The sequence below is a fragment of the Abramis brama genome, assembly GCF_963993115.1.
Source record: "Abramis brama genome assembly, chromosome: 12".
Taxonomy (NCBI): domain Eukaryota; kingdom Metazoa; phylum Chordata; class Actinopteri; order Cypriniformes; family Leuciscidae; genus Abramis; species Abramis brama.
Window position 1 is genome coordinate 4,815,090 of NC_139974.1, and position 27,086 is coordinate 4,842,175.

The 27,086-nt window shown below is 38.4% G+C and overlaps 1 protein-coding gene across 1 annotated transcript in view; it reads left to right on the top strand.

The window, feature by feature from the left end:
- The window catches only part of rapgef5a (Rap guanine nucleotide exchange factor (GEF) 5a), a 64,571-nt gene that overhangs the window by 9,380 nt on the left and 28,105 nt on the right, over positions 1-27,086 (top strand). Inside the window, exons 2-9 of the mRNA XM_084130703.1 lie at positions 1,651-1,704; positions 4,714-4,820; positions 6,860-6,981; positions 9,769-9,931; positions 17,495-17,576; positions 19,580-19,628; positions 20,165-20,241; positions 25,760-25,888. Coding sequence (XP_083986829.1) covers positions 1,651-1,704; positions 4,714-4,820; positions 6,860-6,981; positions 9,769-9,931; positions 17,495-17,576; positions 19,580-19,628; positions 20,165-20,241; positions 25,760-25,888 — 783 coding nt within the window. The remainder of the gene's footprint in view (positions 1-1,650; positions 1,705-4,713; positions 4,821-6,859; positions 6,982-9,768; positions 9,932-17,494; positions 17,577-19,579; positions 19,629-20,164; positions 20,242-25,759; positions 25,889-27,086) is intronic.

The window sequence follows — 27,086 nt, forward strand, 5'->3', positions numbered from 1 at the left end:
ATTGGACCAACCACTAGACCCGAGTGACCCAGATTACACAATGGAAATAAAGATATAATATGACTGTGACTACATGCAGTTAACATAAATAAGACAATACACACATGTAGAAGAGGAAAATTACCATGCAATCTGAAATATCTTTATGTATTCTTTTGAGCTCTTGTATAATGGGACAATGGAGACACAAGATAAAAGATTGGCTTGTAAAAGAATACGACACACAGAAGAGCGAATGTGGGCCACTCCAGACCGATAAAACTCCTTCTGATCAAAGTTCTGATCGTTATAATGAGGATCAAAGTCTTTGTTCCAGCTCTGTCCACTGATCCGGCGCTTCCTCATTTAAAGAGCTCTTGATATGAAGGCCCGACACTGAGAGTTTGTCCAAATAAAACCTAACAAGCCTTCTTTCTAACAGAACGTCACTTTACCGAAGCCCGTTCCAGGCTGACATGATCACATGACTGCGCATGTTTGATATAAACTTATGTCATGCTGAGAGAGCATTATTAAGTAGAAGTGGAATGTCATTAAGTCCCTCATGTCATACAATGTGCTCCTGCAAAGTTTCTGCAAAGAGGTTAAGCATTCACGATCAAAAAAGTACCATGTCATTACCCTGGGTCAATGTTATTTTAGTATTTTTTAAATGCTATTATAATATTTATTAATATTTAGTGTTTTCGAATTGATTAATCACAATTAATAGCATCTAACATAAATTATATATGTATAGACACACACACACAAATTGATTTGACAGTAGTATTAATATTTTCAATAAGCTTTCATTTTAAAGTTTTAATTTTAGTAATTGTTTTTTTTGTGTGTAAGTGTTATTAGTTTTTTTTTTACTATTTCTATTTAGCCTTAATTATTATTTTTTCTGTTTTAATTGTTTTATTTATTTATAACATATTATTTACAATCTATAAATTATAAATTTTTTTTATTTAAGTTATTTGCCAAGGCAACTTTTTTAATTCTAATTTAATTTAATTCTAATTTTATTTTATTTTATTTTATTTTATTTTATTTTATTTTATTTTATTTTATTTTATTTTATTTTCAGAAAATGTTGTAGTGACACGTTGTCTGTGCATTACCTTGTTTTTTCTGGATGTCTATTATGGAAATAGCATGTTTGTTTGTTTTTTTGCATATGAGACATTGTACTGTAGTATTATTTCAAGTACCATGGAGTAAACACAATGGTATATGCATGTGGAAGTAATTTAGTACTGTAGTATATAAATACCCAAAGGTTTGAACCCATTCACCTTTCAATGCACATCTAAAGGTTACCACACAATTTGCATGATGTATCATTGTGCAGTGTCAAAACGAAACATGAAGAAAGATGCATCTATTTGTACGACATCAAAGGCACATCATGACATCCAGAAACATGGCAGAATGTCACATTTGAGATGGGATTACCTTGTAAAATCGCATTTCTGTGACTATCTGCAGCGCTTTTCATGTGAAGGTCACGCCAGTGTTTGAACATTCAGAACATTTCTGCTGTGTTTGAAGGTTGTGAACATGTGGCGAAAGGTTCATAATGTTCAAGTGTGGTTGTGTTGAGTTTAACCTATTTATTTTTGAATTGAGACACCTCTCGTTTTTCTCTTTATGATTATGTAGCAGTCACCTGACACCATCCCGGGACCCAGCGCCGGCGTCACACCCAAACCCAAGGTAAGAAACTGGGACAGTTTTCCATGGTCCACCCTGAATATTATTGAGAATCATATTCCATATGAAAGAAAAATGTTTCTCCTAAGACAGTAATGAGATTAAATGGAGTGCAAAAGGAGAATTTCCTTTAGGAATTTCAGAAGATATTTCTCAGACTGAAGTCAGAGTTCTCAAAATAAATATTTCTAATCAAATTCATCCAAGACCAAGAATGTCAATGCATCATTCGAAGGGTCCTTATGTGCATTTTACACAGGCAAGCACATCATTTTCTGCAGAAAATCTAGTTTGCTCCTATTTTTTTCTTGTAGGAAATGTTTGGAGACACATTTGAGATTAAATTGATACAGTAAATCAATGTTATTTTTTATATACTTATATACTTTTATATTTGATATACTATTATAGTACTTATTAATATTTTAATTAGCTTTTATTTTCAAGTTTAAGTTTTAGTAATTTTGTTGTGTTTGGGCATTTTTATTCGTTTTTGATTTTAAAATATTTCTGATTTACATTAATTAATTTTCATTTCAGCTTTCGTTTGAGAAATTTTAGTAATATCCATCCATCCATCCATCCATCCATCCATCCATCCATCCATCCATCCATCCATCCATCCATCCATCCATCCATCGTGTTATCTGTCTATCTATCTACCATATTATACTATTATACTATTATAATATTTATTAATATTTTGTATTAGATTTTTATATATTTTCACTTTTCATCCCAATTTTGTTTTGTGCTTTTGCCATTTTTACTAGTTTTTTAATATTTGTTATTTAGCCTAAATTTTTCATTTCAGTTTTAATTTGAGTAATTTAAGTACTTTTAAGCCAATTTTTTTTTTTTTTAAGCAGTTCCACTTTTATGTTTGGTTAACAACACTGCAGTAAACACCTGAGCATTACATTCCCCTTGAAAGCGTCTCTCTCTCACACACACACACATGATGTTGTCGGTGGTGTGAGTTCTGTGATGTTAATCTGTGGATCTTCTCATGTGATTGTTCTCATCTCATTAGAATGGCTGAAGCTTCTTTTAATCCGCGCTTGAGCTCTGCTAAATGCTCAAGCTAACGTCTAATCGCCCGTGTGCAGCGCTGATGGGTGTGTGTACAAAAGAACATACATCAGATACGGGATCAAACACATGAACGAGACAAAGCGCCTCTATAGGCCCTTCTTCTTTACAGATCACCACAGAACAATGACAAAGTTATGAAAATAGATGATTATCACTGAATAGAGATCATGATCTTTATCTGTTTTGTTTTTTCAGTGAGCCCAGAATTTAATAAAGCAATAGGCCACGAGAGAACGAGCATTACCCTGTAACATAATCAGCCGCAGTTAAATCAAAAATCCAATCAGAACTTTTGATTTTTAATGTAGAGTTTTGAACAATGAGATTCCACTGTGGGCGGGACTATCTTGTATGACATCATATAAATGGAAACCAAGCGACTAGCCAATGGACTAGTTGTGTTAGGACAAATAATGAGATAATGAGCTAAGAATGAGAGCTTGTTGCTTTATCCCACCTGGTTTTACAGTGATTTTACCTCAGCAATGGGTGTACCAGGTCCCTATAATTGAGATATTTTGGTCAAACTAATATAAAGCACAGCCTTATTGCTTTAATAAAGTTCAAGAAATGTTCAAACAATAGCGAAATTAATACTAATAATCTAACTGTTTTTTATTATCCATTTAGAATTTAGAGTCTTTTGGTGTCGGTTGCTCTGTGGGTCAAATGTCACGACCTGTGGTCATGACCTCTGACCTCATACGGGGCATCTGTGTGCTGAAGGTGTCGCTCTGGATTCTGACAGTGTTATTAAACACGATCAATAATGCTGAAGGTGCTTTTGAGTGGATCAGAGAGGCCAGTGTTGTATTGATTAAAGTGAGTCGAGAGAGAGACAGATGGAACGAGAGGTTTAGGAGGAAGCGTTATGATATCAGATATGCAAACTGTGGATGTCAGCAGAAATACACACACATGCACACGGCAGTCACTGTGTCACTGTGTATATGTAGGTCAAATGTGGCTGAGGTTGTATTGCACTGTATTCTACTTATTTATTTTTAGTAATCAAGCTAAACACGCACGCACACACACACGCACACACACACACACAAACACACACACACACTGGTTTCCATTTTTTATGGGGACTTTCCATAGACATAATGATTTTTGTACTGTACAAAATGTATATTCTATTACCTAACCCTAAACCAACCCATCACAGAAAACTTTCTGCATTTTTTCATTTTTAAAAACCATAAAAAAATCACTTAGTGTGATTTATAAGCTGTTTTCCTCATGGGGACCCCAAAAAAATGTCCCCACAAGGACAAGGATTTTGGACATTTTTGTGAGGACATTTTGTCCTCATAACGTAGAGTTTAACAGGACACAAACACACACACACACACACACACGCACGTATGTTTAATCTACGTAAACTTAATCAAAACACACACATTCACATAACAAAATACACTAACATTAATTAAAACATCCAACAGGACAAATATATTGCTCAATTCTTATTTTTATTGCTCAACAGGCTTAAGTTTTCAATTATGATTCATTTAAGTAACTTAGTCTTGAATAATTCCTCATTGCATTTCTTAGGACATAAAAACAGACACAAAAGAGTCCATTGTTATTGTGCAGTAAAATCTACAAAATCAATCTGGACAGAAGTTTAGATCATTCGTGGAAATGTAGCTTTTAAACACAGTTTGAGAAATCATTCATCAGATCTATTCTGCATCTCTGGAGGAGACACTTGTGAGATTTTCTCAGGAAAAACATCTGAAAAGCAGGAGCCTCTTTTATTGCTCTCTAGCTGAGATTTTAAAGAGATTTTATATGTGCATTTTTCATTCCTGTGGATCTCATTATGTTTCTGATTATTTTATAGCAACAAGCATCCACGCTACACAGCGTCAACTCTTCATAATAATGTGAAATCTCTCTCTCTGACAGACGTGTTCACAGAGCTTTCCCTGCGCTGGACGAGCTCTGAGAAACGTGTTTCTGTCTCACGGACCGTATCCAGCGAAAGACAAGATCCACCTCGCTCGCATCATCAGGTGACACTTTCATACACACTTTATTCAAAGATTTATTCAAGCTTTACATTTTATCAGTATACACAAGAAACTGTGTTCATGGCCCGTTAAAATGATCAAAAGTGACAGTAAGACATTTATAATGTAACAAAATATAATTTAAATAAATGCTGTTTTGAACTTTCTGTTCATCAAGAAAAAAGTTTCCACAAAAATATGAAGCAGCACGACTGTTTTCAACATTGATAATGATCATAAATGTTTCTTGATCAGCAAATCATCACATTAGAGGATCATGTGACACTGAAGACTGGAGTAATGAAGCTAAAAATTCAGCTTTGATCTCAGGAATAAATTACATTTTACTATATATTCGCATAGAAAACCGTTATTTTAAATTGTAATAATATTTCACAATATTACAGTTTTACTGTATTTTCGATCTAATAAATGCAGAACAGAAGAGACTTCATTCAAAAACATTAAACAATCTTAAACTTCGTCTTGCTGTACCAGTTGAACTGTGGTTGTGTGATATAACTTGTGTGATGTTACAATCATGTTCATAAAACGCAGGATCAATGTAAAAGAGGGTAAAAGAGTGTTTGAGGGTCATCGTGTGTGTGTGTGTGTGTGTGTGTGTGTGTGTGGACGGTTGGGCTGAATCATCAGATGTCCATCATCGCTCTGGCAGATGGCCGCTGTCCAAACTTCACTCTGATTGGATAAAATCGTCACGTCTGAAGGTGGAGTGTGAATGTGTGACAGAAAAACACAGAATCAGGGAGCTTTACATGCTTTTGAAGAATACACTCCAGATGAAGCCAATGGAAATGAGCTTGACTTAAAAATGCAAATCAGCGACGGCGTGATAATGTTACGCGGCATATCATATCAAAGCAAATACAATGAGAGTGTTGCAGTGATTTTAACACAATCTAAAAATGTGTTTTGCATTTTCTTCTTTTTATTTTTAACCCCCTCCAGTCACTAGAGACCACCTTTCATGATCCAGTCAATTCCTGCCTTTTATCTGGAAATACTGTACTTCACATTACAGAAGTAAAATGGGTTGCAAACATGTGGATTTTTATGTGGATTTTAACGGATGCACAAAGCAAAACAGCGGCAGCAGCAATATGATTAAAACACTCAATACTCAAAAAATAATTGCATTTATTAAATCCCAATGAGCAATATTTTGTCGTTTATGGATGTCATGCAACATTGCAAAGCATTTTTTATTGGATTGCGAAATTTCTACTCCTCTGAGAAAATTGATTTATTGTGTTGATTCCTTTCAAAAGGTTTTTAATCAAGTGCATCCGTTTTTAGACTATTTAGGAAAAATGGGTCCTAAATATATTATTTTCTTTTTATTTGATATTTTAATAACTCAAGTATGATTTTCTCCATGAAAATAGCTAAAGAATCTTTTATAGCGTTAAAAAAGTGTGTGTGTGTGTGTGTCGGCTTTAATGAGTCGTTTTATAATTCTGTTTTGTGTTTTATTCTGCTAATGAAGGGACACTACCGTGCAAAAGTTTGGGGTTGGGAAGATTTTTTCAATATTTTTGAAAGAAGTCTCTTCTGCTCACTAAGGCTGATTAAAAAACAGAAAACACAGCAATTATGTGAAATATTGCCATTTAAAATAACTGTTTTCTATGTGAGTAATATATAGTAAAATGTAATTTATTCCTGTAATCAAAGCATGATTTCAGCATCATTACTCCAGTCTTCAGTGTCACATGATCCTCTAATATGATGATTTGCTGCTCAAGAAAAATGTCTGATTATTATCAATATTAAAAACAGTCGTTTTTATACTTTTATGCGGCTTCATATATTTGGGAAAGCTTTTTGGGAAAAAAGAAAATTCAAAACAACAACATTTATTTTAAATATATTTTTTTATGACATTATAAATGTCATTTTTGATCAGTTTAATGTGTCTGAATGAAAGTATTAAATTATTTAAGCAATCTTCCTGACCGCATACGAGCAGCGAGAGTTACGTGTGTGTGTGTGTGTGTGTGTGTGTGTGTGTGTGTATGCAGGAGGAGTTATGTTGGAGTGGAGCTGGTCCAGTGGCTCCTGGAACAGTGTGTGTCGGTTCAGTGCCGGTTAATGGCGTCCCGTGTCTGGCAGGTGCTTCTGGAGCTGGGGATTCTGCACTCAGGTAACACACACCACTATAGACTATTACTGGGCTCGATTTTAATTTTCATTAAAGGAGAAGTTCACTTTCAAAAAAACTTTTGCTGATAATTTACTCACCCCCATGTCATCCAAGATGTCCATGTCTTTCTTTCTTCAGTCGCAAAGAAATTAAGGTTTTTGATGAAAACATTCCAGGATTTCCCCCCATGTAATGGATTCTATTGGGACCCAAACGGTAGAAGGTCCAAATGACAGTTTAAGTGCAGCTTCAAAGGGCTTTAAACAATACCAGACGATGAATAAGGGTCTTATCTAGCGAAACGATCGGTCATTTCCAAAATAAATAAAAAAGTTTAAGTTTTATAAGCACAAACGCTCGCCTTGCTCTGTTCTGTGATGCGCGTTCGTGACGTCACGTAATACGCAATTACGTTGAAAAGGTCACGCTTGAAAAATTTCTGTCCTGAAGAAAATGTTCTTTTTGGCTTTTTAATATTAAAACACCCAGGATACGCACACGAAATGGGCATTTTAAACGATAAACTGACACAAATACTTTTGAAAATGTGTATATGGTCCTCCTTCTGCACATTTGTAAACACGTCAAGCGTGACCTTTTCAACGTAATTGCGTATTACGTGACGTCACGAACGCGCATCACAGAACAGAGCAAGGCGAGCGTTTGTGCTTATAAAACTTAAACTTTTTTATTTATTTTGGAAATGACCGATCGTTTCGCTAGATAAGACCCTTATTCATCGTCTGGTATTGTTTAAAGCCCTTTGAAGCTGCACTTAAACTGTCATTTGGACCTTCTACCGTTTGGGTCCCAATAGAATCCATTACATGGGGGGAAATCCTGGAATGTTTTCATCAAAAACCTTAATTTCTTTGCGACTGAAGAAAGAAAGACATGGACATCTTGGATGACATGGGGGTGAGTAAATTATCAGCAAAAGTTTTTTTGAAAGTGAACTTCTCCTTTAAAGATTTAGTAATTTTGTTGTGTTTTTGTAATTTTTTTGGTCCCACTTTATATGTGTCTTTAACTACTATGTACTTTCATTTAAATTAAACATTTAATGCAATGCATGAATAATGTATAATACTATTTTTATTTTATTTTATATGAAATATGTATTATCCAAACCATGTTTTATTCTAAAACGTTGAGGAAAATCAAAGCCATAAATCTAAAGTTGATATCTCAAAAAAATGAACTAAGTATTCAGTAAGATTTTGTTTGGGCGCAGTACCACACGTTTCCACTTGATGAAATTCGTTTCCCATTCATTTCCAATGGCCATTTTTGACCATGAACAGTACAAGTGTGACTTTCATTTTCAGGACTATTTAACCTTTTCGAATCATGTCCATGATCGATCAAAAATGACCGAACAGCACCATAGGGTTATTTCATTTTTTGAATTAAGGGTTCATCATTTTATGAATTAAGCAGCTCGTAAACATACTTTATCAGTAGAAAAAAATTTAAATTACCCATTAAAATGATGGTATTAAGCAATCATTTAAGACATTTTCCTTATATACTGACCATACAATCTTTTTTGCATAAAGGGTTCTATAGAATTTAGTCAAGAACTCTAGGGTTTTATAATGAACCCTACTGAAACTTTCTGTCTAAGAATGTATAGAATTTCCTGTAACATGGCATAGAGTGCAGTATAGAACACACTGCGTGAAATACTGTATCCCTAACACTGTAAAGTGTGAAGAATCAACTTTGATATCAAACTGAGTTGTTCAGCCGTGATGAAAATTTGTAGGTCACCCCAGAAGGCTCATTCCCCGTGGATTCCCTCTGGAATTTCTAATGGGTTTTTTAGGGAATCATTTTACAAATTCCACTGGGAAAATTGTAATTCCGTAGGACTATAAACTTGGAACGGCTCTATATCAACCACACACACATCATACTCGCACATGGTTGAAGGAAGAACAAGAAGATGATCAAGTTTCAAAAGTCTTTAATAATCCACTTCGAAGGGCAAACAAAACAACCTCTAACATAGACGTGACCCGACAAATGAACACTGAAAAGGCTGCAACTTAAATACAAACAAATGAGGGAAATAATGACAAACACCCGTGATGATAAATTAATCTCCATGACAACTAAAGAGTGGCGGGAAACTGACCAAAGGAACACATGTGACTGAAAATAGCAAACACGGTACCGTTTTCAACTAAAAACGTAAATCTTTTTATGCATTTTGGCCGTTCGTTTACACGACAACAGCGTTTTTTGGTGCCTAAAAATGCAAACTTTTGAAAACGTGTTTCAAAGTGCAAGTTTTTGAAAACGGTCTCCATATACAACAAAAATGCGAATCTTTGAAGATGATGACATCATGCACATGCGTATTACGTGTTCGATCTAGTGTTTCATCGCCATCTACTGGCCTGGCAGCAGAATACAGCGTTTTTAGTCGTTTTCGCAGATTCGTGTGAATGTGGATCGTTTTGGCAATGTGCGCGGAAAACTCAAAGGAAAAACTTCTCAGTTTTAAGCATATAGTTGTCGTGTAAAAGTACCCTTAAAATCCATGAAAATTAAACTAACTAAACAGAACCGTGACACATACACTGAAAAAAAATTGGATGGATTTTCACTTTCTTAATTTTCACAGAAATTGCTATTAAATGTAACAATTAATTACAAAAAAAACATTGAAATTCTGAAGTAGAAAAACTGAAATAGTATTTTCTTATAAAACGTCCTGCAATAATAGTTTAAAATATATTTTTGCATTGCCTGCTGAAAATCCCTCTGTCTTCCCTTCAGTGGACCAGCGGCTGGTCTTTGAAGACTCGAACACGTACTATCAGTTCTCGTTTGAGGAGTGCGACGCTCAGGGCTGTGAGTTTCGCAACGAGGAGGAATGGCAGAACGGTGTCCGTCTTCTTCTGCAGCTCGTCCCCTACGTCCAGTTCAGGGTCGTCAGTCCGTAAGTACAGCCAACATGCATGTGACACGCTAACTCTGTCTGTTAATTTGCTCAGTCAGTCAATATGTACAGAAGAATGCTTCTGTACTACTCATGTTAAGTTTGCCGTATGTACTGTATATTGTGTGCAGTATGTAAATTTCTATATGCACAGAGATCCAGGATAAACGTGCAGTATTCAGATAGTTGTCATTGTCTCATATCATGTATTATTTACAGAAATAGTATGCATTATATATACTGTGCAGTGCACTAGTCTCCATGTGTCCGTCTGTTTGATTCGGATGCATCAGGAAAACGATTGTTCTTGTCATGAACTGCTCCGAGGCTCGAAGGTAGAGATCCAAGTGCAGCTTTTATTGAAGGGGTAATCCAAAGGCGTAATCCAAAGTACTGGCAAAGGGTCAAAACACAGGTAGGCAGTCCAAACAAACAAATAAAGAAACAAACTAACAAAACAGGCAGGGACCAGAGGCAAGAGAGTAATCCAGGGACCAGGGCGAGAAATTCAAAAACCAGACAAGAAACCAGGGAAAATGCTCGGAAATGCAGACTAACAGTACAACAAGACTTCGCGGTGAGTGAATGAATGAACGTGGTATAAATAGACAGACTAACAGGATGAGACAGGTGAATGCAATCAGTGAAAGAGGTACAGGTGAATGTGATCAGTGATAAGTGATGATGAGTCCAGGCAGTGAGTTATGGGAACTGTAGTTTGTGAGTGAATAGGAGAGTCCTATGTGGAGTGCCCTCTGGTGGCTCTCAAGGGCACTCCAGCTGGTGATCGTTACATAGCCCCCCCTTTAAGGAGCGGATTCCAGACGCTCCTAAACTGTCCAGGAGGGAGGTGGAGCGGAGGCGGACCCGGGGGTGGGATGGAGGGCCAGGCCCGTGGAGCGGCAGAGGACCTGGATACTGCAGCAGGATGGGAGGCCAGGGCGGATCAGGCTGTGCAGATGACCAGGGTGGAGCAGGCTGTGCAGGCGACCAGGGGGGAGACAACCCTTCAGGCGGCCAGGGAGGAGACGAACCTTCAGGCGGCCAGGGCGGAGACGACCATTCAGGCGGCCAAGGAGGAGACGAACCCTCAGGCGGCCAGGGCGGAGATGACCATTCAGGCGGCCTGGGCGGAGAAGACCCCTCGGGTGGCCACGGCGGTGAAGACCCCTCGGGCGGCCACGGCGGTGAAGACCCCTCGGGTGGCCACGGCGGTGAAGACCCCTCGGGCGGCCACGGCGGTGAAGACCCCTCGGGCGGCCACGGCGGTGAAGACCCCTCGGGCGGCCACGGCGGTGAAGACCCCTCGGGCGGCCACGGTGGAGGAACTGGAACTGGCACCACCGGAACTGGTACCACCGGAGCTGGCACTGGAACTGGCACCACCGACTCAGGAACAGACACAGACACTGGCTCAGGAACTGGAACAGACACAGACACAGGAACTGGAACAGACACAGACACAGACACTGGCTCCAGCTCAGGAACTGGAACAGACACCGGCTCAGGGAAAGGCATGTCGGCAGCCATCTCTGTAGAGGGTAACTCTGCTGAGGACACTGGCTCGGCGGAGACCATCTTGTCCCGAGACACTTGCTCGGCGGCGGCGACCATCTTGTCTGGAGACACTGGTTCGGCGGAGACCATCTTGTCCGGAGACACTGGTTCGGCGGAGACCATTTTGTCCTGAGACACAGGCGTGGAGTCGGCCATCTTGTCCAAAGACACAGGCGTGGAGTCGGCCATCTTGTCCGAAGACACAGGCGTGGGAAGAAGAAGAGGAACAGATTCAGGCTCAGTATCAAGATCAGATTCAGGCTCAGGAACAGATTCAGTCTCGGCGGGACGAGACACTTGACGGGCGGACGTGACGTGAAGCTCAGTCTCTGGATCGGCAGAAGTGACGTGAAGCTCAGTCTCTGGATCGGCAGAAGTGACGTGAAGCTCAGTCTCTGGATCGGCAGAAGTGACGTGAAGCTCAGTCTCTGGATCGGCAGAAGTGACGTGAAGCTCAATCTCTGGATCGGCAGAAGTGACGTGAAGCTCAGTCTCTGGATCGGCAGAAGTGACGTGAACAGTCTCTGGATCAGCAGAAGTGACGTGAAGCTCACTCTCTGGATCGGCAGAAGCGACGTGAACAGTCTCTGGATCAGCAGAAGCGACGTGAACAGTCTCTGGATCAGCAGAAGCGCACTCTGAGCTTGACGGGACCAGCGGCGGCGAGGGCTTTGGGCTGGGTAGGACCAGCGGCGAAGAGGACTCTGAGCTGGTTAGGACCAGCGATGAAGAGGGCTCTGAACTGGACGGAACCAGCAGCGAAGAGGGCTCTGAGCTGGGCGGGACCAGCTGCGAAGAGGGCTCTGAGCTGGACGGGACCAGCGGTGAAGAGGGCTCTGTGCTGGACGGGACCAGCGGTGAAGGCTCTAGCTTGGCGGGCATGTCGCCTGCTGTCTCAGGCGCGGCGGGCATGACGCTTACTGCCTTGGCTTCGGCAGATCTGGCGTGAAGTGCAGGCTCGGCTGGACTGGCGTGAAGGGCAGACGGTGACATGGCGTGCCACGGAAGGAAGCTCTCCAGACATCTGGAGAGTGCCTCTCTCCAATCCAGACCGGAGAGATCGGGGAGCTCCCTCGGGTCGACCTCCTTAGCCCCCAGCCGGTAACACAACTTAATTGCCTCGTCCCCCAGAGAACAAGAGGCAGCGAGAGGAACAAACCCCCAGGTATACTGGAACAGATCGAGGCTATCCAGGGCCAAGGCTGCGATCTGTCCAGCGAACTCCCGGCTCATGCTGGGAAGATCAGGCGAGATCTGTACTGCTGCATTCCTGGAGGTCATAGCTGCTGGATCTGGGTGTGGCGAAGTCTTCTGTCATGAACTGCTCCGAGGCTCGAAGGTAGAGATCCAAGTGCAGCTTTTATTGAAGGGGTAATCCAAAGGCGTAATCCAAAGTACTGGCAAAGGGTCAAAACACAGGTAGGCAGTCCAAACAAACAAATAAAGAAACAAACTAACAAAACAGGCAGGGACCAGAGGCAAGAGAGTAATCCAGGGACCAGGGCGAGAAATTCAAAAACCAGACAAGAAACCAGGGAAAATGCTCGGAAATGCAGACTAACAGTACAACAAGACTTCGCGGTGAGTGAATGAATGAACGTGGTATAAATAGACAGACTAACAGGATGAGACAGGTGAATGCAATCAGTGAAAGAGGTACAGGTGAATGTGATCAGTGATAAGTGATGATGAGTCCAGGCAGTGAGTTATGGGAACTGTAGTTTGTGAGTGAATAGGAGAGTCCTATGTGGAGTGCCCTCTGGTGGCTCTCAAGGGCACTCCAGCTGGTGATCGTTACAGTTCTCTTGACCTTTTGATTTGGTTTTTCCTTGTTAATCCTGTTTAACCACAAATCCTTCTCAGGAAGCAGGAAATAAAATGTGTGTGTGTTTGCTTTGTGTGAGAGTATATAGGCTCATGTATATGAGCTCTAGAGGGGTATTTATTTTTTGTACAGAGACAACATCTTTGCTAATCATGTTATTGATCATTTGTTTGATTTTGTTAAAGTTATATAAGCTGATCAAAAGTTTGGGTTCAGTAAGATTATTTTTGGAAAACCTTTTCTTATTATCAATGTTGAAAACAGTTGAAAACACTCACTCTTATTCATCAAGGATGCATCAAATTGATCAAAAGTGGCATTTATAATGTTACAAAAGATTATATTTCAGAGAATTCATCAAAGATGCCTGAAAAATGTATCAGGGTTTCCACAAATATATGAAGCGGCACGACTGTTTCCAACATTGATAATAATCAGAAATGTTTCTCGAGCATCAAATCATCATATCAGATCATGTGACACTGAAATCTGGAGTAATATTTCTTAATATGACTATTTTTGCTGTATTTTTTAATAAATACAGCCTTGATGAGCATAAGAGACTTCTTTAAAAATAAAACATTAAAAAATCTTATCGACCCCAAACTTTTGAATGGTGTTGTATCTCTGTATATTACTATCATAAAAGAGTTTCCACAGGTGAGTATTTTATTAAAGAGGTTCAGGTGGATGATTTCTGTTCCCCTCCTCCTTCAAAATCCCAGTTTAGCTCCAGGACTCGAGGCCTTTGACATCAAAAACAAAAGATGTGTGTCCTTTTTAGAAGAAGATAAGCTCACATTCAACATTGTTTTCCCCTGTAGTCCACGACCCGATCAGAACAAACCCGTGGCCAGCGTTTGGGTCATTCACTCAACCTCAATTCGATTGAACTAAGCTGTGTGTAGATTAAAGCTTTTGATTGGCTTAAACATGTCTTTGCGAAAGATGATGGGATTGAGAACGTGTCCATCCTCTAATGCTTTCATCGCTTCAAGTGTGTCTGCGGCGAGATTTGATTCAGGCCGTTCTGTTAGCAGTGAAGGACGAGGCTGATATCGCAGAGAGATGTGAACCGCAAGATTCAATTTGAACGGACAGCTGATGTCATTTTCAGGAAGGTGAACATGGGATGGCGTCCCGTGTCCACGGCAGCGTTTTCCCCCTCGCTGACGGAATTGGAAGTGACACGGTTTGGCCTCGGTGACACCAGACGGGCGAGCTGTTTGATCCCGTTCGGCTTCACAGAGCTTCGCTTCGACCCCAATCAGCCAGAATCTCTTCGCCCCCTCGTTCCTCATCCGAGAGTGTATTAAACCAGAAATGAGATCCTCACGCAATAGCCAACCAAATGAGATCAAACGAAAAAAAGAAACTCATGCAAGTTTGCTGATATTACCCCGTACAGCCTCACGGCAGAAGAAATTCTAGTTTGCCCGAGTTCTGACTGAGATTGCATTCTGAACTGAACGTGATGAGGAAAAAATACTGGATACTGCAGAATAATGAGAAAGAAAAATGAATAGGCAACATGTCTTTTTATTGTGCTGTCACTGACTGCATGCAGAAAACACAGACATCACGACCAGTGCAGTTCGATTCATCCACGAATCACTCTTATGAGCATTGCTTTAATGAATCATCAATAACACTCAAGGAATCGATTTGGATCAGACTCATGAATTAAAGGGATAGTTCGCCCAAAAATGTAAATTCTGTCATTATTTACTCATCTTCATGTCTCGTTCCAAACCCGTAAGACTTTCGTTCATCTTCAGAACACAAATGAAGATCTTGTTGATGAAATCTGAGAAATTTCTGTCCCTCCGTTGACAGATACGCAACTACCAGTTTGACGCTTCAAAATGTTCATAAAGAGATCATAAAAGAGATCATTTTCCCCAAAGTATTTCTGAATGGTTGTTACACTGGGGAAAAGTATCTAAATATTCACTGAGATATTGCTATTAAATTTCACAATTGATTACAAAGAAACTGAAATTAATAATTCGAACTAAAAATTCTAACGTGGAAAGACTGAAATAGTGTTGTCTTGTAAAACCTGCTCCAATAATGTTTATTTACATCTGTGTAGTTACAGTATTGACTAGACTGGTTAGGTTATTATTCTGTAGAAACAATTTAGTTATTGACACTGTTGTAATGTTTTTGGCACACATGACTTTTATTATATACCAGAGCGAAAGATGCAACATGTAAAAAAAGATGGTGAAATGAGTCTGACTTTTGTGTGGTTTTGTGTGAATGTGATTGTGGTTTCTGTTGATTTGTGTGGTGCTGGTCTCAAAAAGCCCTGAAGCTACAGGAAGAGGACGGCTTTTAGCCAAGATTGTTTGGATACAGCCTCTCTTTCTGCCACCCACCCACCCACACGCACACACACACACACACACACCTCGTGCGGCACGGCTCATTTGCATGTTATTTGAATTTTATCTTCATCTCTGGTGAAACTAGTAATGGTTCTGTGGGCTGAATGAGCGTGCATTTGCGTACAGTATGTGTGTGTGTTATGTCTACATTTGCCTGTGTGCATTTGAGTGTGTATATGTGTGCGTGTCTGTGTTCGCATGCATGTGTGTGTGTGAATTGTCCTCTCGTGCAAGCGTGCCTGACTCATTTAGAAGTCGCCGTCATTACGAATCACTCGTGGAGGTAGAGAGAGAGAGACGAGGAGGAGAGATGCGTCGTGTGATGAATGGACTGACGGTGCAGGAGAAGGAGGGAAACTTTGGCCCACTTCTCAAACTCACTGGCCCAGTTTAAGCTGCGTGATATGGAAGGATGTGCTGGAGATTTCCTCTTCACAACTGTTTTGTCCCAGATTATAGCAGTTTTCAGTTTGTTCTGCTCATGTTGTGGTTTATGCATGCACAATCTGCTCTAAAAATGTACTTTTGAAATCCCCAAAGAGCCCTATAGCTTATGCATAAACACTATTTAGTAACGGTAAAATGTTCTGAAGAACATATAATGAAAAATCAAGAGCTTTAATTCAATTATTAAAGAACAGTATAGTAACTCAAGAACCCTTAGCCTTCAAAAATTATTTTTATTTTGAAGTGTAAGTGTGGGGTGGGGATTTGAGCATTAAAAATGGCTTATTTTTGCATGCATGCTTTTTAAACTTCCTATACCACATGCCAAAAGCACAGTCTGAGCGTGATGTGTGTTTTGGAGTATCATGTGTAATGCAGTGCACCACCAGCAGGAGGCAGTGGAGAGCAGAGAGGGCTTTGAGTGTGCTTGGAATGATGGCATACTATTTTTTTTCTTCCAGTATGCAATATGTAAACTGTGCACAGTATGTGCGTTTTCTGTTGGCATGCATGGAATACCATAGACATACATTACAACATTTGCCAAAAAGTGCAGTATGTAACCAGAGCACACTGCATGAGTTACTGCATCCCATAATGCATTGCACCTGACTTGACCTTCCATTTCCAAAATGGCGAGTTAAGCAAAATCAACCACATTTTTTAAAACGACCATTTCCTGATTGATTATTTGATCATATTGCCAACAATATAGGTATTTTTACACATAAATGGATTAAAAAGCACATTAACAGGATGCACTCTCTGAATATACATGCACAATATATAATATTCATCACGGAAAGTTTCTTTATATTGCACACTATACATTACACTAGTATTCACAGATAGGTACACTGTAAAAAAATGATTTTTAAAGTTGTAAACAAATATTATTGGAGTGTGTTTTACAAGAAAATACTCTGTACTTGAAAATATCATGTTTATTTCAATGTGTCACTTTCCGTAGTGCAAATTTACTAGTAAATTACGAGTAAAAACTGTTTCTACACCAGTTTTTCCAGTGTAGTACACTAGTATTCATGTCCCAAATGATGCCCTTGCCATCGTCTTCCTTCAAGTCCTCAATCTGGTGTGATAACAGCGTTTAGCCTGTCAGTAGGAATCCACATCAGTGCACACTGGCCACAGTTGTGTGTCGAGGGCACTTCTGAAAGCTGGGACACACATCAAGTGCGCCATTTGGGACGGGGCCTGTTTTGAACATGACTTCTGCTTCTTGTCTTACAGAACATCACTGTCACAGAGGTCAGCTCTCACGAGACAGCCTTGCATTGTCACTTCAGAGGTGTTTTATCAAGTGTGTGTGTTCTCTTGCAGACCCGAGGAAGACCCCGACAGAAAGCGTGATATCTGCAGTGAGATTCTCCAGATGAAGGCTCTGGAGAGACTCACGTCCACGGTAAGTGTGTGTGTGTGTTTGCTGACCCTTGTGCCAGATCCCCGACTCCATGTCTTCAGTCCCCTGGTGTGTGTAAATATCCACTCCAGCCTGAAAGAATCTCATCCATCACACGGACACTCGTCTGACACCAGCGGACAGAGAAACCATCCATTTAACTAAGCGCTCGCTCTCCAACAAACACCTGCATATAGTCCCGCCACGGCTCACCATCGCTGTCGGGCGTTTTACGTTATTCAGGGCTTCCAGGATTTCTACCTGGAAATCTTAACTTTAGAATTTTGAAAATATCATGGGATTTAAAAAAAAATCTTAAGTCATGAAATGTACATTTATCTATAAATTTTTCTATAAAACTATTTTTTTTTAAAATATGTATTTGAATATATTTTTAAAAATATTATATGTCTTACTTATGTTTATTTTTTAAAATATTATATGTTTTACTTATGTTTATATGTTTTACTATATATATATATATATATATATATATTACATTTTATTTTTATAGTTCTACAAATATTTTAATACACGTTTTACTATATATATATATATACAGTATATACACTGTAAAAAAAAAATTACATCCCCAAGTCAAAAATTTCAAGTGACCGATAACATCTAAATTTTTCAATTAGTCTGACGTATTATTTCTCATTGAGCCAATGTTAACAGACTATTGCAACAAGAATTTCACTTGGGCCAATTGAAAAATTTAGATGTTATCGGTCACTTGAAATTTTTGATTTGGGAGGGTTAGAATTTTTTTACAGTGTATATATGTATATATATATATATATATAATGTATTAACTTGAAAAATAAAATTAAAATGTAATCTCTCTCTCTCTCTCTCTCTCTCTATATATATATATATAAATAGTAAAACATAATATTTAAAAAAATATATTCAAATACATATTTTGGTTACAAATTGCTCATTGATTACAGATTTTTGTGAAATTCTAAAAAGTAATATATTACAGTGCTTTACATTGTTTATCATTATTGAAAATACTGTCAATAGGGAAAATTTCTCGTTTTAGTTACTTTTTCATTACTCTTCCCTATTGTTATTTTGCTGAGGTTATCTATTTTTTTTTATGTTATTTTTTAATGTGTGAAAGTGTTTGACATAATTTGCACATAATACATCTGTCTCGCTTTTTTAAAATTCAGAATAACTTGAAATGTTCTAATTGTGAAACGTAAAAGGAGATGTTTTCAATTATTTTGTACGTCAGTAAATTAAATACACCGGTAACCATAAACATCATAACGCATTTCCCAGAAAACATTGCAAATTAAAATTTTCGCCTTCACTTTCAAAATAAAGCTTCTTTATTGGCATCTTAAGGTTCCATGAAGATCCTTTAACATCCGTGGAAACTTTCCAGTCCACAAAAGGTTCTTTAGATTGTTAAAATGTTCTTCACACTAAGAAAAAATGGTTCTTTTAAGAAAAGTTCTTAGTTGAACCCAAAAGTGAACTTTGCAATCTTTATTTTTAAGTGTTTTATAAGCTACATTGATGAAAAGGTCTGGGTGAAACCTTTTAAAGCAGCCATACAGATATGAAATCAACATATTTTATATAAACTGAGACATTAAACACATAAAAACAGCCAGTAGACTGTGTGTATTAGTGGCTAAAGATCAAACTGGAAGGCCTGAGTGTGTCACTAAACATAGAGGCAATTGCCTCTTTACTGTAAATGTTGAATCAGTCTCCAAACGAGGCGAATCCACACAGCTGTCCTCCGCTATCCCATGAGTCTCTGCTGTCTGAGTCTGGCTGCTTTGGGATTCTTTTTGTGTTTTTAACAGCCGTGGATTTGCTGTGCTCTAGAGATCTTCACACACTCACACACACAGGCTCATCGTCTGGTTTCTGTTCTCGCTGCGGGTGAAAGATGAGCTCATTTGCATGTAGAATAAAGTAAAGACGCTGTACTCTTGTGCTTTAACCGGATTACAGTCAAAAACTGATGTGTTTTTCTACAGGTGCAGAATGAACTCGCTGCTGCTCTCGCAAGAAAAGCCAAGAAATCAAGTAAGACGCTTTTATATTCATACAGGGATCATCTGACTGTTTTTCTGACTGCTTTGTCAAGTTTTTTGCTCCCATAATTAATAGTTTTTATTTTTTTCCACCATTTCTCTGATCCTTACAATTAAAATGTTTTTTTCCTGCTCCGCCTTAAGAATCATCCTGTGTTGTGATTGGCTAACGAGTTTGTATATGAAATGTGCATATAGTTTGTGATGCTCTGGGCTTTAGTAACAGAGGATGCTGATCATCAAAAAGTCATTGCTGGTGTGTAAAGGGGATGTTAATGTTTATTCATGTGTTTTTCATTTTTAATACAAGCTGGTTTTGTAGTTATTTTCAGTCTTTTTCAGTTCTGAAACTGTGTTTTTGTAGTACAACAACTACTTTATTTCAGAAGGTTTACAATTATTCATGATATGAACCTTTGATGTTATTTTTTTAGATACGATTTTACAGCAAGATTTGCATAGTTGATCTGATGGTCAATGCGTTGTGAATGTATTTGTGTTTTCACATTTGTGCTGCTCTTACTTTAGTGTCAGAAGACGAAAGCTCAGAGACAACAGACATTTCTCCACAAGAAGCCCCGAAACCCACTGAAGACAAAAGCAAGGTGAACACACACACATGCACACTGACGCTAACACACACACACACACACACACACACACACACACAGACGCACATGCTAGCACACACACACACACACACACAGACGCACATGCTAGCACACACACACACACATAAACACATACACACACACACACACACACATGCCCACTCTTACATACACACGCTCACATACACACACACACACACACACACCGACACGCACACAGACGCACATGCTAGCACACACACACATAAACACACACACACATAGACACACTCACGCACACATACACACACTCACATACACACACACACGCACATACACACTCACGCAAACATACACACACGCACACAGACGCACATGCTAACACACACACACACACACGCACACACAGACGCACACACACACAAACACATAGACACATAAACACACTCACGCACACATACACACTCTCACTACACACTCTCACATACACATACACACACACACACACACACACACTCAAACACACACACACATTTATCTGAATTCCTTTAAAGATGCCGTTTTTCCCAATCTAAATCTTTACCATAAATACATACATACATAAACAAGCTGCTTTAGGCTACTTATACCATCACTTTAGACATGGTCAAAGTACATCATTTTCATTATTTTTATGATTGCACAGGAATTGCTCGCAACGGCTTTAACTATGTTTTTCCGTGGACAGTCTATCGTTGCTTGTTGGCCATTTTTAGCCTCAGTAAAGCCCCTGATGTTTTTCCATGCTAGAATTACATGGAAAACGGAGGCAGACGTTGGTTCTGTATGGCGTATATTGTATATGACAATATAGCGACTGATGAATCACATTTGTTTGTTTGGTTGCTTTTTATTCAGCATGCTCCATTTTAACATGCTACCATATATAATGCAACAGGCATTCCCATCATACATAATACAGCGTGCCATGAGTCATAAATTAAAAGTAACAGGCAGATAAATGAACAGTATCATTAATAATGTACTAGATTTTCTCAGTAAAAAGCACATAAGGGATGTAGAGAGGTGCAGGAGTGACGTCGGCTAATTCACCGCTGGTTCCTTTCAGATTTTACTTTGTGGTTTTATAATGGGGTGTTCGATTCATGTGTAAAATAGAGCCTGTGGTGAACATAACTTGACAATACTTTGACGTTTTGTTCTACAACATATTTTGAGTTAGACTTCCGGGTTCTGCCGTCACACCCGCACCTCTCATCGTCTCAAAATAAACCCTGATGTGAAGTAGCTGTGGACATGTAATATTAATATTGAGTTTAAATTATTTTATTATTTATTACATGAAACCATCACAGCTGTGTAGGAAAATTAAAGGGTTAGTTCACCCAAAAATGAAAATTCTGTCAGTAATTACTCTCCCTCATGTTGTTCCAACCCCGTAAGACTTTCGTTCATCTTCAGAACACAAATGAAGATATTTTTGATTAAATCTGAGAGCTGTCTCACTCCTCCATAGGCTTCTCTGGGATCGAAACTTGCCGGCCCAGAAAAGTTAGTAAAGACAATGTTTAAAATAGTCCAAGTGACTATAGTGGCTCAACCATGAGTTTATCAAGCGACGAGAATACTTTTGTGTAACAGCGCAGTGCTTCTGGGTTGTACGTCAGAACGGAGGCTCACTATTGGCCGACGCTGGTCATGCGTGTGATGCTGGCCAATAGTGAGCCTCCGTTCTGACGTACAACCCAGAAGCGCTGCGCTGTTACACTACGTGAACTCACTCAGAGGCACACACAGAGGAAAATAAATAGTTGAATAAAGTCGTTATTTTTTTTTTTTTTTTTTGCGCACAAAAAGTATTCTCGTCGCTTGATAAACTCATGGTTGAGCCACTGTAGTCACTTGGACTATTTTAAACATTGTCTTTACTAACTTTTCTGGGCCGGCAAGTTTCGATAACAGAGAAGCCTATGGAGGAGTGAGACAGCTCTCAGATTTCATCAAAAATATCTTCATTTGTGTTCTGAAGATGAACGAACAACATGAGGGAGAGTAATTACTGACAGAATTTTTATTTTTGGGTGAACTAACCCTTTAAGGGCCGAAATCATGCTAGCAAATGTTAGCAACATGCTAATTCATGCTAGCAACGTGTTAAAATAAATAGCAGCATGCTTAATCATAGCAATGTGCTCTACTGCTCACCATAGCTGCATTTATTTGATCAATATTACATTAAACACATTATTATTGTGATATATTATTACAATTTAAAATAACGTTTTTCTATGTGAATATATTTTAAAATGTAATTTATTCCTGTGATCAAAGCTGAATTTTCAGCATCATTACTCCAGTCTTCAGTGTCACATGATCCTTCAGAAATCACTCTAATATGATGATTTGATGCTCAAGAAACATTTATGATTATCATCAATGTTAAAAAACACTTTTTGCTGTTTGTAAATTGTACTAATATTTCACAATATTACCGTTTTTACTGTAAAATAACCTACGAAAGGAGATTCAAAGGGTCACAGATTGACGTTTCGCTTTTCACACGGTTATATTCTCGTTCAGACATTCGCTGCCATGTTTGAAGAGACACCAGATTACATGTGCGATCATGTTTTTTTCATAAAGCATGTGTGAGGGAGTGGGCAGCAGTCGAGGCCCGTCGGCATCTTCAGACGGAGGAAACCTCTTTCTCCAGATCTAAATGATTCATGGGTCGGATCTCAGTGGCCACACACACCCAGGAGAACGCTCTAATGGTCTTGTGTAACGTCTGATGTGTTGTTGTCCGACAGGAAGTTCGTTGAGAGTGTTGTGGTTGGTTTGCATCACCATATCAACCTAATGAAGTTCACAGGGAAACATTGCATGTGTGTGTGTGTGTGTGTGTGTGTGTAGTGAAGCAGGGTAAGATCTGATTAGTTCTCCTCTGTGGTTTCCATCAACCCAGAGTCTGGACGCTCATTAGCTCATAATTACAGTCAAGGTAATAACAGCCCTCTTTATCTTCCTGCCGTCTTTAGTTTCGTCTGTCAGCTCTACAGATTCAGTTGTAGTCTCAAACTCAATATACATTCGCTGAAGACAATACGAGTCATGCTTTGCCATGCGAGCCCGTTTGCAGGATATACTTGCTTTCCCGACACCTTCAGTATGTCTTACAGAACTGAAGTATTATAATGCGATTCATGCGCTTTCTTATAGTATGAGATGAATGTTGTGGCTATTGTGCTGTTGCATTACTTCTTTACAGTTTACACACAGATATTATTGGTATGATTATTGCGATATTAAATATTATGTTGAAACAATTAGTTTAAATTAGTTTTTTTTATTCATAATTTTATTAATTAAATTTAAAGTTTTCATGTTCTTGGGGATGCACAAGGGTATTATTGTGTGCTATTGTTATTGTCATATTAAGTATTATGTAAAAATAATTGTATTGTTAATAAATGTATTTAATTATTTTATTTAATTTTTAATAAATAAATAATTAATTATGAATGCAACTAATTCATTAAATTATATTATAATTTTATTTTTCAATATTATTTTTTTATTTTCATGCATTGTTCCAGTTAAACCCTTGTGTTTTAATTTTCTATTATTGCATTCATTTTTTACATTTTATGCAAAGATATTAATGTTATTATTATATTGTTTATTAGAATATTCAAATTATTATTATTTTTTATTATTTTAGGTTTAAATGCCACAGAAACAGCTATTATATTGCTGTATTAATTCGTTAGTTAATGTATCGTAATTATTATTTTTTTACAATTTATTATTATTTTTGTTTAATTATATTTTTTGATTCATTTGATCTGTTTTTAAATGCATAATGAGTTTTCACTTTCATGCAGTATTGCAGTGCATTTCAGATAAACTCTTGAGTTTCCATTTTCACAGAAAAGGGAAGGAAAAATTTGAGTCAGAAAACATGAATGCAAATGAAAGTTGTCTTCAGTAGCGATGAAGTGCAACACTAATACTGGAGTGTTTGTGTCTGGCTTCAGGCTTTGGGTTTATTTCGAGTATGAGAGCTAACATGACTCCTTTAGCTAACACAACTAATTATCATGGGTTAGATCTTAAACTTCCTCTTTGAAGTAGCTGCTCCCCTAATTACTGTGTGGGAGTGTGTGTTTGGTCACATGATCTTTGAGAATGAATATTTGAGCTTCACGATTACCTCAGTGTAACTGGGCTAAAGGAGCGCAGAGTTTATCATGTCATATTCATGAGGACGAGCACCAGCTCGCGCTTTTTCCGTCTCTGTTGTATTGAATGGCAGAGATGTTTTTACAGCGGAGTGTGTGTGTGTGTGTGTGTTTTGCTTTGGTCCTGCCCGCGCCGGTCTGGGATGGTTTTGTGTGTCAGGGGTATTGTGGGACGGTGGTTTACCTCAGAGGAAACACACGGCGTGGTTTCAGCCAATCCAAACACAGCGCTGAGTAAATAACTCTGATGATAACTGACTGTCCCTCGCTAGTGAGCGCTGGTGTGTTCAGGGAAGCCTTTATCTGTTCGTGATAGTGCACATGTGTGCTTCAAAAAGACCATTGTTCTTTCTCAGTACATCTGCTTTCTGAGGAAGCTGCTCTCTGCCACGGAAGAAAACTAGTAAAAGAGTATTGGCAGAATTTGCCATTTTATTGCAAGTTTACATCTTGCAAATCTGACTTCTTTTCTCTCAAATCTGACTTCTTTTCTCTCAAATCTGACTTCTTTTCTTGTGACTTATTAGACTTTTTTCTGGTGATTTAGACTTTTTTTTCTTGTGATTCTGTGGAATAAAATAAGTTTAGGGTCAGTAATTATTTATTTTATTGAAATACTTTTATACTGTTGAAATACTTTTATTCAGCAAGGAAGCAATAAACTGATCAAAAGTGACAAAATAATTATATTTTCTGTTCTTATGAATTTTCTGTTCATCAAAAAATTCTAAAATAAATGTTTCAACAAAAATATGAAGCAGCACGACTGTTTTCAACATTGATAATAATCATAAATGTTCCTTGAGCAGCAAATCATCATATTAGAATGATTTCTGAAGGATCATGTGACACTGAAGACTGGAGTAATGATGCTGAAAATTCAGCTTTGATCACAGGAATAAACTCTTTTACTGTATCTTTGAACAAATATTACTCAAAAACATTAAAAAAAATCTTACTACCCTCAAACTTTTCAATCCCTTAAGGAATTCCCTAGTGGCAATTAATTTTAATACAAAGTATGATTGAATGTACTGTATATGCAGTCATTCCTCTAGCCCCGCCTCTTTATGGGTGGAGCCACACAGACACGCCCCTCTCTCTCTTTCAAACACACTCTCACATGCGTTTAGAGTTTCTTCCAGAGGAAACTTCCCACAGTCAGGATGAAGGAGAGCATGGATCACACACAGTAGTCCCCGGCCGTGTCTGGACTCGATCTGGAGTGTGTGTGTGTGATGTCGTGGGGTTGTGGATTAAAGTATCTGTTTTCTCTGCCTCCGGTTCTCCAGCAGGCGGGCGTCTGCTCTCTCCGAGCTCCAGATGACTTCTCCCGCCTGGAGATGGTCCAGCGGCTGGCCAAAGACGGGTATCGCTTCCTTCAGAACCAGAACTACCGGCTCCCGGACCGCTCCGCACAGGTAGACCAGCGCTCGCTCTGACCTGCGTCTGTCGGCATAGCAACAGCAGGTCAGGGATCAGATTAGGAGGTCACCATATCCACTTGTTGAAGTGTTTTTAAAACACTGTCAGAGTCCCGTCTTCTAAAGCTCATGGGTAATGCACTCTTGTAAATAAAGACTCAAACAAGATGAAGTCACAGGAGAGCAATTTTAAGTTACATAAAGTAAACCATATAGATTGACCGATAATTTTCATATTTAAGTCTCTGATCATTTTTAATTTTTAGGATTTTGGCACCATTATAGCTAAATAATAATTAGACTGCAGTATAAATATATAATAATAATTAATAATATTTTACTATTAATATCTATAATTAGATACAGTTATATTATTAATATTGTTATTATTAATATTATTTACAAATTTACATTGCAAAATAAAATAATTACAATATTATTATTATTATCATTAATAATAATCAAAATAATAATAAATATAATATGGTACAGTTATATTATTATTGTTGTTGTTATTATTTAAACAAATGTATTCATATAAATTTGTTTTGCAAAATAAATAATTGATATTTATTTGCAATAAAATTAATATGAATATGCTATATATATATTATTATTATTTACACCATTGTTTTAATGCACATTTATTTTCCAAAAATAAATAATTTCAACATATATTTCTTTCTTTTTTTGGAGTTATGCCTAACTAACTGTTAAGATTAAAATGCTACACATTTCTCACTACTAAAGTCAGTTTATCTGTGAACGTACAGTGGCACTGGGGAAAAAAATATTAGTCAAATTGATTATTAGTCTCAAAGAACATGTACTGAAAAGCCAACAGCAAAACTTTCCATATCTCCAGCAGGGATAAATCCTGGAAGAAGCTTTGTTTTAAGAGTATGAGATGGTTGTTGGCTCTTCACGTCTGCTCTGATGTGTGTGTTTGACCCGTGTGAGAGTGTTTAGTGAATCCTAGCGTAACGTAAAGCTCACTGACAGCGTCTGTGAGGATGGAGCTCAGTTTGTGAGTCCCTCTGAAGTGATTAACACTGTGTTCACTTCTGAGTGAACTACCCCTCAGACAGGCTCACTCTCTGCTGTGTTCACTTCTGAGTGAACTACCCCTCAGACAGGCTCACTCTCTGCTGTGCTCACTTCTGAGTGAACTACCCCTCAGACAGGCTCACTCTCT